This window comes from Protomyctophum bolini (assembly GCF_963924005.1).
Source record: "Protomyctophum bolini genome assembly, chromosome: 16".
Classification (NCBI taxonomy): domain Eukaryota; kingdom Metazoa; phylum Chordata; class Actinopteri; order Myctophiformes; family Myctophidae; genus Protomyctophum; species Protomyctophum bolini.
In genome coordinates, this window is record NC_137877.1 from 9,233,773 (window position 1) to 9,254,346 (window position 20,574).

Here is a 20,574-nt window from a genome sequence, read left to right on the forward strand (position 1 = left end):
TTTTTTTTTTTTTTTTTTGAGGGGTGCTATAGCCCCTCCTATATATTCAGCTATAGTGTAGACTTTCGTCACATTGACAATTAATTGAGAATTTGCGTCATATGTGGACTAGCAAATTGGCTATTTTTGTCCGACACAATGAATGGAGGATGTACGATGATAAAGAGCGCCCCTCACTTCACAAGGGTGTGAATTTTGTTTTATTGTGCAAGTCTCTCTCTCTCTCTCTCTCTCTTACTGTAGCTACTAGACCTGTAAAACATTCTGCTCTAAAACTGATCTGCCAACCACAATTATATAAACATCCATACAGTACACGCAGAAGAGAAGCACACTTACACATGCACGCCCGCATTCACACAATCGTGCATACGCACGCGCACACACATACGCGCACACGCACACGCGCACGCACACACACGCACGCGCACACACAAACACAAACACACACGCAGGGACATGAAACAAAAGCACAGGCAGCAGCTGCAGGCTGCTGCTGGAGATGCCCCGTCTGACCCACTTTGGATGTTTCTGGAATAAGAGAAGGGCTTTTCCTTCCCGCAAAAGGAACCCCCCCCGCGAGTCTCCTCTGCCTCCCTCCTCTGTTGTCATGGAAAAGTGGATGAGGGTAAGCGAGCAATGTTCCACTGCGGCTCCCTCCTTTTCCATTTCACCTATACATTTTTACAACAACTCATGTCACGTCATGTCTCAATAGTAACCCCTCGGCGGCTCCGATGCCCACAGATGGAGCCATGTTGTTTGACTGCTGTGTTCCCATCACCACGGCCATGAAATATAAATAAACTCCTGGCATAAGGGAGGAGCAGAACAAGTCCACCTGAACAACATGGATCCCCCTCTGTCGACGACAAGCGAGACGGGGGACCTAATCTAAATCGGAGCTGATCTAGTATGTAATACAATCTAACAATCTATTAATATAATCTATAATATTCCTACTAATGAGAGACTAGATTACAGGTGAGCCACAGCTGTCACAACAAATCAACAATGAACCTATCACATCTACACATCTACACATTCAAAACAGGTGCATTTGATTTGGAATTTGCCATGTGGATACATGCACTCAATGATGTCATTCCGACCGTGGCTCGCCGCCGATTACAATGAAAACGTGCAAAACCTGTCAGTCCATCCATCACGCCTCGTGACACATCTCTGTCCATTCAAATTCTAGACGGGCCTAAAACTAGAGTTCTCAACAGGCCCGAAAATGTAGGCCCAGCCCAACCTGGGCCCTAAACTGGGCCGGCCTGAGGCCCATCCTTGCAGGCCTTATACTAATTAGCACACATGTTACGCCCTACCCGGCCCGAAAACGTCAATTAAATAAAGAAATCACACCCGTGTGAAGTGAGGGGCGCTAATATATTAAAGTCAACTCATGTTGATTAGGTGATGTAATGGTGATGTATAAAACACAAAAATTAAACGGCATTAACAATAGAGACAAAATGACGTAATGAGGCAAATTATGACAAAACAAATACAATACAAAACAAACATTGAACTAAAGACAAACATTAAACCTGTATATATACCCCTCAAAAAGAAGACAAAAAAGAAAGAAAAAAAGGTCCATATATAGGCATTCATTCATTCAGCTCTCAGGGTGTCTTACTGGTATAGTATAGGTCTAATATACTCTCATTACTGTATATATGTATGTACTGTATTGATCTGAGATTGCATATGACCTGTGGGAAATTCAGCATATATAACCATTTCAACTTAGCATTTCTGTAGGCTTTTCTTTTCAGAGAAATGCACCTATACTCAGCGAATAACCGACGGGGTGAACCTGATCTAGGTGTCATCGCCTTGAGTGATGGGTTGTACAGCCCAAAACTAAACGATTGAGACATTTTATATTTATATTTTCTTCACATTTTGACTCTTTTAACAGAGCTCCCGTAACAGCAATGTTGTGAAGAGAAATGGCAAATCAAAGTATTGATAGGCAGGTTACATGGATCTGGGATATTGGGATCATTATGTTGTGTCAATGATACATTCATTCAATGCAACGGAAACAATCATGCCACAATACAAATAGTGTGTACAGTACACTCAGCCCATCATCAATGCTGTATTGGATACACCGTATTAATGCAATTACATACTGTATCCTGGAGGTTAAGGAACCTGTTGTACTGTAGAGTGTCTGTCCCATGGCTTCCACTGGAAGGCCAATGTATGTTAAATTGGGAAACTAAATGAAATGGAAACAACAATTGCTCTGTCCGCTGCACGTGTTATCACAGACACCGCTATACTGTATATCCCTGATAAACTGTTGCTTTGCTGTATGTCTGTGACGGTGAAATCACTCGAAAGCCATTTGGCGAAATGCCAGCATAAGGAAGGGTGTGTGTGTGTGTGTGTGTGTGTGTGTGTGTGTGTGTGTGTGTGAGAGAGTGAGAGCAAAAGAGAGAGTAAGAGAGATAGAGAGAGAGATTGGGTGAGTGAGTGAGTGAGTGAGTGAGTGAGTGAGTGAGTGAGTGAGTGTGTGTGTGTGTGTGTGTGTGTGTGTGTGTGTGTGTGTGTGAGAGAGTGAGAGCAAAAGAGAGAGTAAGAGAGATAGAGAGAGAGATTGGGTGAGTGAGTGAGTGAGTGAGTGAGTGAGTGAGTGAGTGAGTGAGTGAGTGAGTGAGTGAGTGAGTGAGTGTGTGTGTGTGTGTGTGTGTGTGTGTGTGTCTGTACATATAGCCAGAAAGAGGAGAGACATGAGAAAACGAGACTGAAGAGATTGAAAAGTGCAATTGTACGGAGACCCTGCATAGTGCAGAGTTTACACTTTACAGTCTTAATATGACTTGAGAAAAAAAATAATGAGGTATTCTTCCTCTCTCTCTCTAATCACAAACAACGCAAATTAAGACCGGGGACACAACAAAGAGGCTGCCATGTATTCTGATTAGAGCTCCTATTCACATAAGCAGGACAAATCACCCATCTCTCAGAACAGCCTTTCCCTACAGTAATCTGCGACTTTCTCATCAGACAGACAGACCGACAGAACCCCCCTGTGGAATCTCATCATTATGCTTCATGGGCTCAGGGCCGCTCTAATAAAATGGCTGCTGCAGGTGTGTTGTTGTCGTCGAGGCGTTTCAAATGGTTATTCATCTCATCGGGTCACCGTGCCCCGATAGATACCACCTCGCCTGCAGAGACATCCATGACAGCTATACACTGAGACATAGCATATTATAGCAAAGAGTATAGGGGGTTTGCAAAGCCTATATTACAGTTTTATCAGTCTCTGTCTGGCTCATCTATTATAGCATGGCCATGCCGGCATTCATTCCTTCACTAAATGTGCAGCAGCTTCCGTCCTGCACGCGTCTCTGATCCGGACAATGTGGATCGAGGACTCTACACAGACAGACTGACGCACCACCACCACAATCAATTGTTACGGGGAAGAGACAGGCAGACAGACTTACGTACAGTAGGCATGCATACAGCGACAAAGTCACAGGCAGACTGAAGATACGTATATACCGTACATAAAGTACACCCCCTCATACAGACACACACGCACATCTGTGCAGAGTATAGACACAAACCCAACTCCATATAATAAAGCATGTTGTGAGGCTGAATCCAGAGGGACAGCAAATTGTGACATGGTATTCTGAGGCACCTTGAACTATTAGTCCTGGTGTGCGATGTGTGAGATGTATAATGTCTGGGCCATTTTTGTGTGTATAGTTACCGTGGGTTGAACATTTCCATTCCCATTCTTATATCCAACTCTATGTGAATTGAAAAGACCTTTGGTGGGCATTTGCCATCCAAAATGATGATTAGTTGTACTTCTATGGTGCAAAGCACTGGTCCAAATGCTTCCAGACAATATAGATCAGCAGTTGTATTTACTGAAATCCTCATGACATTGTGGTGTGCTATAAGAATAATTGCAGGACAATAATGGTAGATATCCTACTGCAACAGGTTTAACACCTGATGATTGCATGGAATTTTAAACATCTTACAAGCTCACATGTAAGAGGTATTGCAACACTCTCATTATAGAGTATTTTCCCTAAGCAAATTAATTCATATAAATATTGAGAAAACCTGTTTTCACAATAAAGCACTGTTGCACACAATGCATCATTCCCAGCGAGGTTGCCACATTACAAGTCAAAGTGTTCATGACATTTTCATAATTGGAACAATTTCTGTGACAGGAATTTAAAGGGCCTTTGGCCCGCAAGAGAAAAGATTACTTTGAAATATATGCAACCCTCATTCCGAGGGAGATATTGACCTTTATAAATGGATTTCATTTCTGGTGCTGGTGATGTGTGCTTGTGCACTAAGCAGTTCAGCAATTCGTATGCTTCATAACGACCAGGCCCTTTCCAGACACACGTATAAGGTGACAGCTCGGTAAACCTGTCTAAACCACCAGGCATAAACTCGTCTGGAAGCTGTCTAGCTACCTGGGAGATTGCATATATCACAGGATGATTGGTTTCCCCGTGCTCTCTGCCTGTTTGAACCTGCATGCATATGCGTAACCTTACAGTCTGGCCGTGCGTAAACTACTAAGCCCACAGGTTACATCAAAGGCACAACACTCAAACCAAACACAACAGACACCGTTCACACCAAAGTTTTCCACACCTTGTCTCCGTAGTCGCCGCTTTTTGAGGCCAAAGATGCGCACTTTAGAGAAGATGTCGACGAGGTTCCCATTGCAGAGACCTTTGTTCTTGCTCGGACTCTTCTTCCTCCGCCGGTTCTGTTGAGGCCGGTCTACGTGCTGTTCCCGTGCCTGTCTCTTCTGTCTGATCAAGCCACTTGCGATAGCAGCAGCCATGGCTCAAAATCTCACAACTGCTCAAGTCCAGTCTGCACACTTGAGCAGACTACATAAAAACAACCGCCACTCGGAGCTTCGCAGCCCGGGTCACAGTCCCATGGTGGCGGCTATATGGAGGTCCGTTCCGTGATGTGGAATCAGATATTCTAATTGGTTTTCTTAATTGTCCAAACACTGCTGTTCATGCTAATTGTCACATTGTCACTGTCATCGTCACTCGAATAATAAGTATTGGGCATTGTAGAAAAATGATATTGCCGACCACTGCTGGGCTAAATGTTTAATCTCACATTTGCATAAATAGCCACAGCCAGTGTTGAAAAGGGAGCCGTGTAAAAACTCACCCCGGCCGAGATTGCAGATGATTATTCATACCTGCATATTGATTTTTGCCTGTGACATTTTCTGTTCCATTGCTCCCTAAATGCCCAACACCGGCTGCATCCTCCTCCCCGCCTCCTCCTCCTCGCTCTTCTTCCCTCCGTTTACCTCCGCGTTTCTTTTCCTTCTGGTGGCCGGTTGGCTCGTTGTCAGATGTCGGTGTTTTAGGTAGCGGCGCGGTGGGCACGCAGTGCATGCACCGTGCGCGCCGCCCGCAATCAAACGAATGCAAGCGCCTCTGACGACGTCGTTCACCATCCGAACACGGGCACGGTAGCCGGGGCGAAGCTCAGGCTGCCCCTGCGTCTATACGAACTCCCAAGTTTGTATGGGCTAATAAGCCCAATCTGCATTGGGGACCCTAGTGGTGGGCAGTCATTTTATAGTCATAAATAGGCTACGTTTTGATATAATCCAAGTATTAACTGGAGGGTATAAGTTATGCATTAACGCAAAGTTATCTTTCTATACATTGTAATGTCGCGGAATAGCCATACCTATATCCAAAAAGATTTGTCGGGTCCGTTTTCAAAGCATGTTCTCTTCTTTATAATCCATTCGGGTAAATCGCTATATACAAACAGAACCACAAACAACACAGGGCACAATTGTGCACCAGACAGTGGAGAAAAGACTGGAGAAAATGTAGAACTAACGCGTATCCGAGACTCGGATTCTGAGTCCTGCATGTGGAGATGACGTCTGCACTAGTGTGACAGCTGCATACAAATACATAAACTTAAAACGCCCAGCGATTAAGGTGCGGACACAATTCGACTTAAATTATTATTTTTCAGATATAGAGCATCCGCTGCGGCGCATGGGAGATAAAGAAGACAGTAGCAATCAGCGCGTAATGGGAATGAAAAACGACACAGCGGTGCAGGCTATATAACGCGCAGTTCCCACGCTTGAAGGAAAACCGGACACTGTTCCTCTCGCTTTCTGTCTATATTCCGAGATCAACACATCCTCTCCATCAACAAGTCCTAACGACTCGCCCCTCCTTTGCCTATACGCCTGAGTGAAAAGTGTGCCTTTCCCTTAAATTCCCTCCCACCTTCGCGATGCATGCCGACTCGACCACGAGTGTGTCCAGCTCTGATCGCTTCAAGAGAATGAATGGTCAGCCGCCGCGGTTTGGATCATGTTGCTATGAAGCTATATGGGGAGAGAGAGAATAAAGATTCGATCTTTGAAGGCGCCTCCAGTTGAGCCATTGCAAAACGCCTTCGCCATAAAACGGTCTCAACAGACACGCTATGGAATAAGAGGCACCTGATGCATACGATGTCAGTGGCAGTTAAATTAATGCAATGCAGTGTAAATGGGAAAGAAAATGACAGCACCGATCAAGTATACTGAATTTGTCTTCATAATGGCCACAATATTATCAATCTGCATGCACTTCCAATTTGATGGGCGCTACAAATAGGCTGCACATATAGCTTATTGCAGAAACAATCTCAGTGGATATGATAATGTTATGCCCCTGCAAGCCACGAAGCAGAAATGTCTCACTCCTACAATTTGATTATTATAGTCAATTATTGCACATTTAAATAAGAGATGCAGGGCTGCTGTATAACGCAAGGGGCTTGCTCAATGTGTAACCGTTAAGTTTCAGGACCATAGACAGCGCCTCTCATTTCGAGGCCGGCCTATCAAGCAACCACGTTGGCACAAGTATAGGCGACGCACATTGAAGAGAGAATAATTGCGTTCAAAAGTTCACGGGAACCAAGCTTATGTCGTCGTGTCTGTTAAAACGAACGGGTATGCTTTCATGTTTTGGATGCATATCATCAGAGACTCGATCACATAAGCGAGAAATTTAAACTCAAGAGAGCCATCTGCTGTTTGTCGCTGTAATTAAACATCTGCTGCAGCTCATTTGGGAGTTGGGACTCGGTCATTGCTTGCATCGCTCTGGTGTGTGCAGCGGGGGGGGGGGGGGGGGGGGGGGGGGGAGAGAGAGAGAGAGAGAGAGAGAGAGAGAGAGAGAGTACACTTGTTGATGCATGCCTTTTACAGCGCTATAGGGTAGGATATAGCTCTGGTCCATAGCGTTATATACGTAGGAGCTATAATGACCTCAATGTGAGAAGCAGACAACGCAAGCAGTATAAAGCTGAGGTATAGACCTGATCAGGGTCTAATTATCTCATTCAAGAGGATATACTGTAGCCTATATGCATGGGCGCATTTTATAGATGCTCGTTAAATTAGCCTATAGGCCTAGAGGCTATTTGAATTTATAAATGCTATATGTAAAGGCAGTTTCCCCCACATATCCACTGACTGAAAGGGGTTCCGAATTCATAGACAATAAACTCCATTGATTTACATCATCGTATGACGGTGTCGCTTTCCGGCGAGAGCTGATCTTCCCGAGCCAACAGCCAGGGCGTATAATTGGGCATAAATGCAGTAAAAAAAAAAAAAAAACCCTCCTCACAACTCAGGACTCATGCAGCGCTCCGTGGATATACCGGGGACAGACCAGCCATGAGCCTGGAGGAGGAGGCGGAGGAGGAGGCACTGCAGTAAGCGTTCCCACCAGCAGCGGACACTGTCAGCTCAACAATGGTCCCTCGCCCGCAACGGCACGTCGGCACACAGACAGACAGTGCAGCACAGTTGCAGACACACGGCATACTTTACGTTTATACTGTACGGCGGTGTCGCGGGCAAGCGGTTCATCGAGCGACACACCGCCGAACCATAACCATCTGACTTGCGTGTAAGCTATATATGGTGCTTGTCATGATGTATAGGGAGACCCGGGAGAGCATATCAATAATTCAGATGAGCTTCAGATGAGTATTTGTTTTTGTTTGAGCATTCAATCGCTGCTCAATAGCAGACATGAATAATATAGAGCACTTTAAAATAATATAATTCAACAGCACATAATAGTAGCCTTAGCCTATAATAGTCTATTTGCCTATAGCATACTCTCAAATGTCATACCAATAGGTGTAGGCCTATAGTGGGGGGGGGGGGAGAGTACATTTTATACAGAAGCATTTTATTGAACTGGTTGTTCTTTAGACTATACAATATATACTGTTTAAGGACATTTATAGTTAATATGGTAACACTGCAATATAGAGGCTATACTTCATCTAATTGAGTCCCCAAGAGCATGGAAAAATGACTCTTTTGAATTAAACACGACACCACAACGAGGAACACAGCCCTGTTAAAGACACTGCCACCGCACAGTGCTTCATGCAGTTACACTTACATCCTTCACACAGACTGAGAACATACAGGAGAGGAGAGGGGAGATGGGGGAGGACACCGCATGTGCAGTCAGATAAACGTCCAACACTGACATGTTCTTATCTGCTGCAGAACATACACATGTAAGCCTACACACACACACACACAGAGCATGCACTATGGAGTCCATGTGAAGAGATTACTTCCCCCATCAATTCAACACAATGCATACAGTGTCGAAAGTTAAATGAAGTATGTTCTAAAACATCATTTTTTACATTCACAAGAATAATGAAGGCAGCACATACCCACATGCCTTTTCCTCCTACAAGAAAAGGTGTGAGAGTCCCTGGCAGACCCACTCCTAAGCATCCTGAGCCAAGACCTTTTCCTCAGACCAGAAGACCAATGCCTTCGAAACATCCTATTTATATAGCGTCCATACCAGGGAGCTAACATGGTTAGTGTGAACTGACAGTCCGCCCCGAACTGTTCAAATGGATTTGTCTAAGAACACTCTCAAAGCTTATAAACATTCTTAAACACAGGGTCAAAAAGCAGATTAATGTGTTCAGGTACTGTACAGGTATGTATAAATTGTGCAGAGCGTATAACAGGAGGAAATTGGAATGGGATGAGCAATCATATTTTAAGATGACTGATGGGAGTGCTAGAAGTTATATGTTTATGATGCCACCAGCGAATAAAATCATAATTTGTCCAACAGAAAGACTGCAATGGATATAGCATTACATACGTATCTGTTCTAATAAAATAAAATAAAAACAGTGGATGCAATGGGAGAGTAAACAAAGCAAAATATGAACATTTATGTATATTATATATGCTTTGTTGCATGCTAGTATCTCGACCCCAAAAATACACGTTTGCGGTGCGACAAGTTGTGAGCTTATATTGTCTTGCGTTTCTTTTTATGCAGGACACAGCATAAAAAACAAACAAACAAATAAATCACACTTGATGAAGCCACTGCCTCATTACATTGTAATCCAATCTCTCCTGCAAAATTATATTAGCATTCTCTCAATGTCCTGCTGCTGGCGAACAAATGTCACCGAGGACACAAACAAGGCCTTTGCTTATTCCTTTTACTTAAGTTACACTGCTCCGGGCGCCATGCACTCCTTCATCACTTATCCCACAGAGACAGTCAATTGGACTCAGCACATTCTCAAACTGGAGCTCAAGGGGGAAAAGAAAAAGCTATAGAAATGCTGAAATCCACTTATATATTACACCATCAAAGTCAGAGAAAAGGTATGAATTAATTGAAGGAGTAATGATTTAGCTGTAGAGCTTATTTCATTTCCCCTCCTCCTCATTAATCTGAAGCCCCCTTCCACGCTTCAGGGTTTCACTGAAATGTCACCACGAGTGACATTCCATCTCACGCACACATCAGGGTGTCCTAAAAGACACGGGGTGTGTCCACCGTGTGCGCGCGTGCGTGTGTGTGTGTGTGTGTGTGTGTGTGTGTGTATAAGTTCTGCTGGCGCACGCACGCACACATACACACAGTGTGTGTGACTTTACTTTGACATGCAAAAGCTATAACTTATTATGAACTAAATGTTAAGTACATACTAGTATTTAAGTAATGAATTGAGGCTTAAGTAATAATGAACACCTGGGGGACCCCCGGGCCTATCCAGAGAGCCAGTCCTAACAAACACACCATGTGTGGCCCTTAACTAATGCTATATTAATTGGTTGAGTAGCAGTGATTTCATCATTAGTTAACGCTTAGTTAATGCTAAACACTTTTTTATGCATGAGCTAATCATTCATTAAGCGCTAATTGCGTGTATGAATTAGCTCCCTATAGTAAGTTGTGACCAATAAATCAACAAAAAAAAAACATTGAATCGGGGTCCATGACATAAGGGTGTTCTTGTTCTTGAAATGAAAAAAGGGTATAGACAATCAGTGCCATAAGAGCATTTAATAAAAGTACATCACATCATGGCCTCGGTGCATTGCATTGCCCATCTGAGAATAGAATGTATGTACAGTACGTACAGTATGGCCACGTTATAACACGTCTCATGCTGTGTTGATGGAGCGTTGCACCTCGGAGGTGTGGGATCATCCCACAGAGACACTAATGAAACAGAGAGGCTTCCCTCTGCTCTCTCCACTCACTAACCGCTATAAGAGCCAGAGGCAAATAAAGCTGAAGTTCCCTTGAAACAAAAAACAAATAGTGTTGATATACCGTAGTTAAATGCATGCATGGTCTATATACAGTATATCGGTGATTCTCAACCTTTTACATTTCAAAGGTTCGGTACACATTATGCCACAGATACAAATTAATGTAACTAATAATAATATGCAAATACCGCCATTGCTGCATTTGCTTACACTGTTTATTTGCATAATGTATATACTATATATATAGGCTATAATGGGTACTTACTGCACGTTCTATATATCCAGACACAAAACTATTCTCCCCCAAATTCAACACATTCCCCAGTTAATCTTGGATGCATTTTTATCTCTGGGACCCCTACCTACACTATAAAATCCTCAATGGTCATTTCAGTCAAACAGTGTACTGTACAAATTATGGAACCAAATTGACCCTTAAGAGTCCATTTGATTCCTATATAGCGGCAAGGGGTCCATTTGGCTCCTAACTGTCTATCATGATGAGTGAGTAAATGAAGGAGTGAGAGGAAGGGCTATAGAAAAGGAAAGAGAAAGGGAGATACAATACAAAATTGGACATCAACATAAACTGAGAGCATTCACAAAAGTACCTTGATGGTCTGATTTAATTGCTGGTCTCCATGGTGATAGTGCTAATGAAGGTGCCTAATTGGGTTTCTGAGGTGACTGTCCCCCTCAGACGGAAAGGTCAAACGGATCGATAAATAATCAGCAAATTGTGGCCGAGGGCTTTTGCCATTTACTTGACTTTTGCACATTCAAATAAAACCTGATTAAAGTGGGTAAAAAGAGCACAAACTGAGGCCCTCTGGCTATCTGTAACAGTTATTGGTTAAGTACCACAGAAGAGTTTTTATCACAAACAAACCCCGCTCACATTACAAGATAATGGGGTTGGCAACTGCCCTCCCGACAATCAGGGTTGGGGGTTCCCTACCCCAGCCTAGATTGGGCAAGATTATCCTCTACTGTGAGCGGTTCAAATATCAAAACCTTAAACCTCCCAATTGTCTCAAAGACGATCAATTCAGGGCCATCTCAGCAACCTGACGAAACAACCTGTATAGCGCATTGGACCACAGCTACTATGCGACTGCCACTGCTTCTGCATGTGATCATTTGAGGTGCTATCGAGCTTGCTCCTCCATGCTCTATAGTAAATTCCTGCAGTATGTGATGCACCATTATTTCAAAACTCTTGCAGTTCATGCATGTTTTATAGAATCTTACAACTTTCAAGATTTTAAGAACCCTGTAGTTCCAGTCCAGCTTTAGGATAACACTACACAATCTATTATAGAAAACAAAGCAACATATTCTTTTAAAACATCCAAACAAAGGTACACAACACAGTACAATCCTTAGTATGCTGTCAATTTGTAACATTCTCAGGATTTGACAGTACCAGTTGCAGAGGTGTACGGGTAAGACCTAATATGTGATCAGTGTCGTATACGCATACGCGCTGCGAGTAGGGCAACACGCCGAGGGGGGGCATCAAAATGTGACCAAAAAGTGCCAAGCCGACCCTCACAATAACACATTTCTCCGCGGCTCCACCGCATAATAACGCACGCCCATGTGTGCATCCTCGCAAAACGGCAAAGTAGCAGATCTGCATTAGATAACGTAATGTTGTCGTCGAGAGGGAGGGGGGGGGGGGGGGGGGGGTGTTGCAGCACAAATATATGCAAGTAGGGCAACCACATCGTCAGCGACGTCCCTGCATATGATTGCATGGGAGCAACACTGTGGCAAATCACACTGCAACATGTGGGTGATGAGGAGGCTACAGACAGAGAGAGCATGCCGGTCACACTCATCTACTTTCTCTCCGTCTCACGCACACGCACGTACACATGCACACGCATGCACGCACACACACACACACACACACACACACACACACACACACACACACACACACACACACACACACTTTACTCCATCCTTTGATCCTATTTTAAGCTTGCAGCAGAGATGGAATTGTGCCTTGTCAGCAGTATACTGCAGAAGCGAGGTTCCTTGGAGAAGCCCAGGGCACCATAGGAGAATATCAATTAGTGCATAGACTTCTGGCAGGCCTGCTTCTGGAGCTGAAGGCTGACACCAACTACATGCTGCATGCATGTTGCTGAGCCAGCAGTAGAGCCTGTGTGTATATGCATAGGCATCTGCATGCATGTACAGTACATGTACAGTACGGCACATTATTCTCAGGGAGAAGAGTATACCGTTATGTATGCATCAGCCCTAGGAGGACTAATGAAACAGTAATGAAGTTGGTGTCAGGTCAGGCCAAGTTCCATTAGTTGGCCGCGAAATACCATTCAGGGAAAATTAGATCAGGAAATGCAACAGCGTAGTATATTATTCAAAGGAAACAGCAAGGTCTTTCTCACAGCCGTCTGTGTGAAATGCCACACGGTAATGTGTGAAATCCGCCACCTGGTATATCCGACTATTTTCTTCAGCGATCCATAAATGGGTGTCTATTGACCTTCAACAGTAGCATTGATGTCCTCTGGGCAAGTCAGCTCCCTCTCTCTAGCTGTGTTCGCATCGATGATGCCTGATGTGAGAGCATGCATATAAGGGCCCTTAGGGGGCTGCTTACCTCTGATCGCATTACATTACCGCCGCTATACCCGCTCCCACACATACTTGTGTCTCTGTTTCAGTATACCACAGCCTGGTTCACAACAAGTCTATACGCATCATAGTGATTCTTTGCTGAACAAGCCCAAGTCAAATAGCTTCAAACGGACTGAGAGCCCTTGAGAGGTCCCTAGAGATGGTTGTATCACAGTCTGGAGGAAATCCATCCATCCACGCACGCACGCACATACACACATACACACACACTCTCTCTCAATGAGCACAGTAGATAGCGCATTTAACTGATAAATCTAACCGGTATCCACAACATATCTCTCCATAGTGATACTTAGCTGTCCTCTTTAACTGAACACTTAATCACAGTCAATCTGATTTGACACCTTCGTTCCTTTAGTTAACAATAATGACTTCGTTATTATCAGTGGTGGGAAAAAGTACTCACATGTTGTACTTAACTAAAAGTCGAAAGTACTCTTTACTTTAAGTTTTCAAATGTGTAAAATAAAAATCTTAACAGATCTACAAGCTCACAATGCATTGTGAGCTTGTAGATCTTCTATTTTCAAATGGCCAAATGAATGTATAGGGTTGAAGTGGGTGATCTACAAAGTAACTAAAGTTTTTTTTAAATAATGTAGTATGTGTAATGGAGTAAAAGTACAATATGTTCCTCAGAGATGGAGCGGAGAATTGTAAATACAAATAGTATTGAAAATTGTAAATACTCTGCTAAAGTAAAAATACCTCAAAATTGTACTTAAAGGCCCACTTCACCACTTTTCAACCTATGTTCATATAATAGGTCCTCACTAATAATCATGATTATTAGTGGTTCGCATGATCAGTCTGTGTCTCATAGGAGGGCTGTGGGCAGTTCAGAAATCCGTCCACCAGTGACATCATGGTTTTTTTAAACAATATTTTCTTACTAAAATGTTTAGATTCGTGAGAACGATGGCTTCCATTTTCGCATTGCAACTTTTCAGGACTAGAAAGCCTGCAGTTTCTATTAGCTTGGATTCCCCATCGATGATGTCACTGGTGGACGGGTTTCTGAACTGCCCACAGCCCTCCTATGAGACACAGACGGGGTATATATTTTTTTGTTGCCATTTTATCATGATTATTAGTGAGGACCTATTATGAAGATGGGTTGAAAAGTGGTGAAGTGGTCCTTTAAGTACATTACTTGAGTGAACTCAAGTACTCTAACGCCACTATGCAAAGCTTCTTAGTGCCTAGTCTCTATAAAGCTTGAAATTATCTTTGTTAACAAGGATTAGACTACTGGACCTTTTTCAGCTGAAGTCTGAAGTGAGCATTTTTAGGCTCAAAGTATTAAACTGATTTGACGAGACAGCTGAATGTGAAAGGCAGCATGAGGACAGGGATTCTTCCGTGCAGCATGGGGCATAAGAGCCTGGTTCAAGACAGGGATTCTTCCGTGCAGCATGGGGCATAAGAGCCTGGTTCAAGCTAACTCTTGGAGAAGAAAGCAAAAGCAAGCACTCTGTTGAGTATTCCCGTGCCATAATGTCACGGCGGGTGCACGGTTCTGGAAGATACAGACTGTAGAAAAGAATACCAGCACTCACGTAATATCCTGGAAGGACTTAAAGGAGAATTCCATGCGGCTTTCTTACCTTTCTTTGTAGTTGTTACGTCCCCACCAAAGAGGTCCAGGTGTTTTTTTGTGCTAAAACTCCTTATTGGCCATTTCCCCTACCATAAGCCCTCAATGAATTGCATTGAATTGAATGGGGCTATGGGGTGTTGTGCTAATTCGCTTATTTGCATCGAAATAAGTAGTAAACTGAGCCGCTTGGGATATTATTTACATTATGAAGACAAAATCAATCATTTTGAGCAATGGAAATAAGCGAATTAGCACAACACCCCATAGCTCTATTCAATTCCCATTCAATTCAATGCAATTCATTTAGGGCTTATGGTAGGGGAAATAGCCAATAAGGAGCTTTTGCACAAAATAACACCTGGACCTCTTTGGTGGGGACGTAAAAACTACAAATAAAGGTAAGAAAGCCTTCTAGCATGGAATTATCCTTTAAGCTTTATCAAGCTAACTCTTGTCACATTTGGAAATGTGTGGCCTTGGAAGGAATGATAATAACACCGTCGAATGTGGATGGACCATTGTTCACATTTACACTCTCGGAGTTAAACATGCATACATGAACACAGAGGATTTTACTGTGTAAAGAAATGTATTCACACAAGAGGAAATAACTTTACCAATTTCACATCCCCCAGAAAAAGGCCTCATTTGAACGAGATGCATCTTCCACATATCGATGCAGCAGTTGTTCTATTGATTGGTATGACATGGCACATGAAGCAATGGAACCCAGCTGGCGAGTGATTACCTGTAATATCGCGATAGATGATGGTCTCGTTGCAATCCTAACAGCTCGTGGCTCTGCAGTTAATGGCCCAGTAAGAATTAAATGAAGGCTGGGAATCAACACAAGCTGGAATATATTCCTACAATATTTGCACAGCAAACCAAACCTCTGTGACAAGCAGCGGTGGAAAAAGTACTCACATGTCTTACTCAAGTAAAATTATCAATATACGGCAATGTAGACAATTGGTACCAGCATTAGTACCAAAACTAAAGGTTTGTGCGATTGTGCGATTGTGAGCTTGTAGATGTGCTATTTTCAAATGGCCCAGAAATGTATATAGGGCTGAAGTGGGTAATGTATGTTTTGTAATAATAATAATCAACAATGGCTAAACAATACATCTAGTTTTTAAATAATTGTAGTTGAGTAAAAGTACAATATTGTCCTGGAAGAAAAAGTATTGAAAATGGGAAATACCTCAAAATGAATTCAGTTAAATGCATTTAGTTATACTCTGCACCACTGGAGAGAGACTTGAGACTTGAAGATAAAGACAAGATATCACAATATCACATGACATGAGAGGACAGACAGTTGCTATAAGTCAGTGAAGCTCACCGATGGACATGAAACAGGTCTTCTTTTCAGCTTGAATCTTAAAGCTGCAATGCAGAGCTTTTATTTGTGAATAATAAATATAATCATTATTTTTGACCAATCTGTATAGGTAGACTATGTTAATAGTATGTTAATACAATTCAACTATAGGACATCTGCATTGGTCTCCCTGTACTTCCATCGAGAACTTTAGACCATGTTCAGGTAGGAATATACCTTGCCTCAGACCATGTTCAGGTAGGAATATAACTTGCCTTAGACCATGTTCATTTAGGAATATACCTTGCCCCCCCCCCCCCCGAGGGCACCTGTGTTCAAATCAATGGTTAAATGACTAATGGCCTATGACAGTATCGTAATCCCGGACATAATACATCATATCTCACTGATATGCGAAAGGTTAATTAGCATTTTCATGGGTTGCGCTCTCTGTCTGTGTTCCATTATTTCTTTGCTCCATTAAGGTGTGCTCGAGTCACATGAAAGCGCTCCATAGATCTGTACTGCCCTTTTTGTCCCTGCTGATTGAGGACAGCCTATAAACCTCAGAGACAAACAGGCTAACGGTGTGTATAGTTACAAAAGTAAGTGTCGACTGCACTTTAACCACGTTCAAATATTTTCGAGCGGAAAGCACTGACATGGGAAAGAACCCCAAACCAAGATACCACATCATATTATGTCCATATTATGTACGTCATGTATGTCAGCTAGTGGATGCGGGTGATTTTGGTGCAGTATGTTTGTATCTCAATGCATACCTGTCTGTCTCTGTCTCTGTGTGTCTGTGTGTGTGTGTGTGTGTGTGTGTGTGTGTGTGTGTGTGTGTGTGTGTGTGTGTGTGTGTGCGTGTGTGCGTGCGTGTAATTGTGTCAGTTAATGGGGGTGACAAGTGACCAGGTACTGCAGCAATTAGTCCGAAATGAGGGTGTTAATACTCTCCATCATGTTAGCAGTCATTACTGGGCAGCCATTATACCCACACTCTCAGACAGTCAGGCCCCCCATTAACCCTGACACGGATCAAATGTTACCACAGCACTGAATATATCAAGTATACTGCCTAGTGCACCCCCAGCATGTCAGAAGAAAGGTCCACTTCACTGGGAGAGCAAACACACACACGATGGCTCACAGAAGTAAAGCCTAATTTATACTTGGCTGCACACAATGGTATCACACACACACACCAAGAACACAAAAGTATGTAGCTATAACGCTGGAAAACGCACGCACGCACACACGCACGCACATGTAGACATCTACAGTATACCGTGTACAATCTACCATACATGTATACACACACACACACACACACACATGCTGTGAATAGATGTTTACAGTTTGCAGAGAGTTTGCCGTCTGCTAGTTTTTAAGAAATGTCACAGTATAGCTCTTACAGTATACATTTAGTTTACTTTCACATGCACATGCACATGCACATGCACATGCACATGCACATGAACATGCACATGCACATGCACATGCACATGCACATGCACATGCACATGCACATGCACATGCACATGCACATGCACATGCACATGCACAGCATAACACAGCTTAACACAGCTGTATGCACAGTGGCAGTTGTCCTTGGGAACAAAACGAAACGCTGCATGGCGCCGTGCGAGCGCTCTCTCTCCTCTGTTAAGACAGCAGGCTGCATCTCCTCTCTTTATAGCTAACTCATTCTGACCCGAGATCAGATTCATACGAGGTTTCCATTCCACTGGACACACACTGGTCTGATAATTAACCCGTTCTGACCCGAGATCAGATTCTAAAAATGTCACAGTCGTTCTTTCGATTTTTCAGAAAAATAGCAGACCTACAAGCTCGTAGCGCGCCACTCGGTGGCGCGCTATGAGCTTGTAGATCTGCTATTTTTCAATAGCTAAAGCATATCATAATGCCAACACCAAAACGGGTTCCCGTACAGAATGGGTTAACTCGGTTCCCTTGCACTGTGCGCGGGTATAGAGAGCCGTAGTAAATGTCAAAAAGAAGAAGTGAAGACAGGCACCGCGGGGACCACTTTATAGTGGGAGCCAGGCAGGTATAGCTTCTATTAAATACAAGGGGACTGTGGTGTTAAGACGCAGTAGCCTATACTGTATAGTATACAGTATACTGTAATTACTACAAAAACTAAATGATGTCCAATGCATGTACTGTATAGGTACTGATAATGGTCAGAAAGAGTGGCTCCTTGTGCTGGAAAAAATGTTCTTATACCGTCACATACAGGTTATAATGCAACAGAGGCGCAATTGGATGGCGTACGTGTGTGCGGTGTGTGCGTGTGTGTGTGTGTGTGTGTGTGTGTGTGTGTGTGTGTGTGTGTGTGTGTGTGTGTGTGTGTGCAATCGCGCTCATGCGTGTGCATTCTTTATCCCATTCATTCACATTCCGCACACCTGTACCAGAAATGTCTGCTCCAGTATCAAATTCAGATGTGAATGAAATGAATGCATAATTCTGGTTGGCAGTGATTGTTGATGATAAAAAGTAGTGCTGTACCACTTTCCTGCCACCAGAGAGCAGCGCAGAGCTCAGTACAACGCCACTGCAGGATTCCAGGCACTTTCGAGGGGGAATGGATCTGCAACCATACTTGAGCACGTGGGCTTCATCAGACCAGTAGGTTACAGTATGTGGTTAGCTTGATATAGAACACCTGTCCACCACAAGTGCAAAAGCACCGTTTGTTAAATGTATAAAAGATCAACTTGCAAGAGGAACAAGAGAAGGGCCCTTGAGAGGTGAGTCTAGTGTGAATTGAAGCATCATATCCCAGATTTCCAGCATGATAATGGTGTCTCTTATTGTTTAACTATATTTAGCTTTTTCACTCTGCAACTGCATGTGCGTGCGGTGATGGGACAGTTAAACATTTAACCGAAATGTGTGTCACAATCCGTGGCATTGTGCAATGCATTGTTGTGAGCTGGTATACATCTGCTATTTTGGCAAAAGAAAAAAAGTGAGCATCAGTGGTTGTGACAACAAAGATGCCCTCAAGTGGCCAAAACAGGCTATTTCAATACAACCAATACTAGTGGTTCCCAAAGTGGGGTCCGGGGACCTCTAGGGGTACTTCAGGGAGTTCCAGGGGGTACAGTACCTAGCTCGATTAGAGATATAGTTAGGAACCAAATGGACCCTTATGGGTCTGTAACTCAGAGAGTGTAGAAATGGGTCCATTTGGTTCCATTTGTACACTCTCAAGAGTTAAATTAACAGTGGTTTTACAATATAAATTGGGGTACCAGAGATAGAAATGCCATTTAAAAAAAATGGGTGATGCGTGTGGAACTGGGGGTCCATGAAATTAATATGTTTCGGGAAGCCGTAAAAAATCCTCCCTTATCCGGGTCAATGGCATACGTTTTCAAATGTGGGGGTCCGTGGCCTGATAAATGTTGATTTGGGGGTCCTTGTTGACGCGAAAAAGTCTAGGAACCACTGACCTACAGTATACTGTACAAAAGGCCAGAGTGGAGGACCTATATACGCGTGTTCGTAATGACAGCAACCATCACGGTGTCAACGCCTCGGTCAAATCAGTCAATCAACTCCCATAAAGTTGTGACCCAGCTGAGAAGACGGGGGGCTCTCGCAGTGCGAGATAGCACTAAGTGATATTAAATAACAGCCGGCAGTGATAAGCCATGATCTGATCCCAGGTTTTCTGTGGCCTGTTAAACAACCATCGATCCAGATCTGTCCCTCTGTGACCAGCACGTTTTATTAACGACGGCAGCATCTGAACACAAATGAGCTAGCTGGTGTGTGTCTGTGTGTGTGTGTGTGCGTGCATGCGCAGAGAGCTTGCACATCTGTGTTAGGAGGCTAAGAAGTAAACAAAGACGGAGACAAAGACCAATTGGGAGAACAAAGAAATGGGGATAATCACAGACAGACCGCGAGAGAGAGAGAGAGAGAGAGAGGCAGGAGAAACGAGCGCCATCTCATTTCCGTGTGTTATGCAATAGAGACACAGAGGGCTCTATGGTACACAGTATGGATCAAAGCCTCAGGACACACAGTTTCCAATAGCAGTCAGTGGTGGTGCATTGCTGTAGGTTTACCGCACACAGTCTGATGACCCCGCGCACACATAGAAACATGCGCACAGCGCGCAAGCACACGCACAAGCACACGCACACGCACACAGACACAAACCCAGTGTTAACCTGAACAAGGTCTTTGACGGTACTGGAATGGAGAGAGAGAGAGAGCACAGCTGACCTTAGATGATACTGTATGTATTATTTATGATATATATATATATATATA

At 43.4% G+C, this 20,574-nt stretch overlaps 1 protein-coding gene across 2 annotated transcripts in view; it reads right to left on the bottom strand.

Annotated features, from left to right (window-relative positions):
- Positions 1 to 20,574, bottom strand: part of fgf14 (fibroblast growth factor 14) — a gene marked incomplete at its 5' end in the record, with an annotated part of 129,401 nt that overhangs the window by 43,130 nt on the left and 65,697 nt on the right. Inside the window, one exon of one of the 2 annotated variants that reach the window (XM_080786397.1) lies at positions 4,666 to 4,861. The exons of the other annotated variant lie outside the window; for it this stretch is intronic. Within the exon in view, the coding sequence (XP_080642523.1) occupies positions 4,666 to 4,861 (196 nt within the window). Of the gene's footprint in view, positions 1 to 4,665; positions 4,862 to 20,574 lie in introns of those variants that run through there. 2 annotated transcript variants of the gene reach the window in all.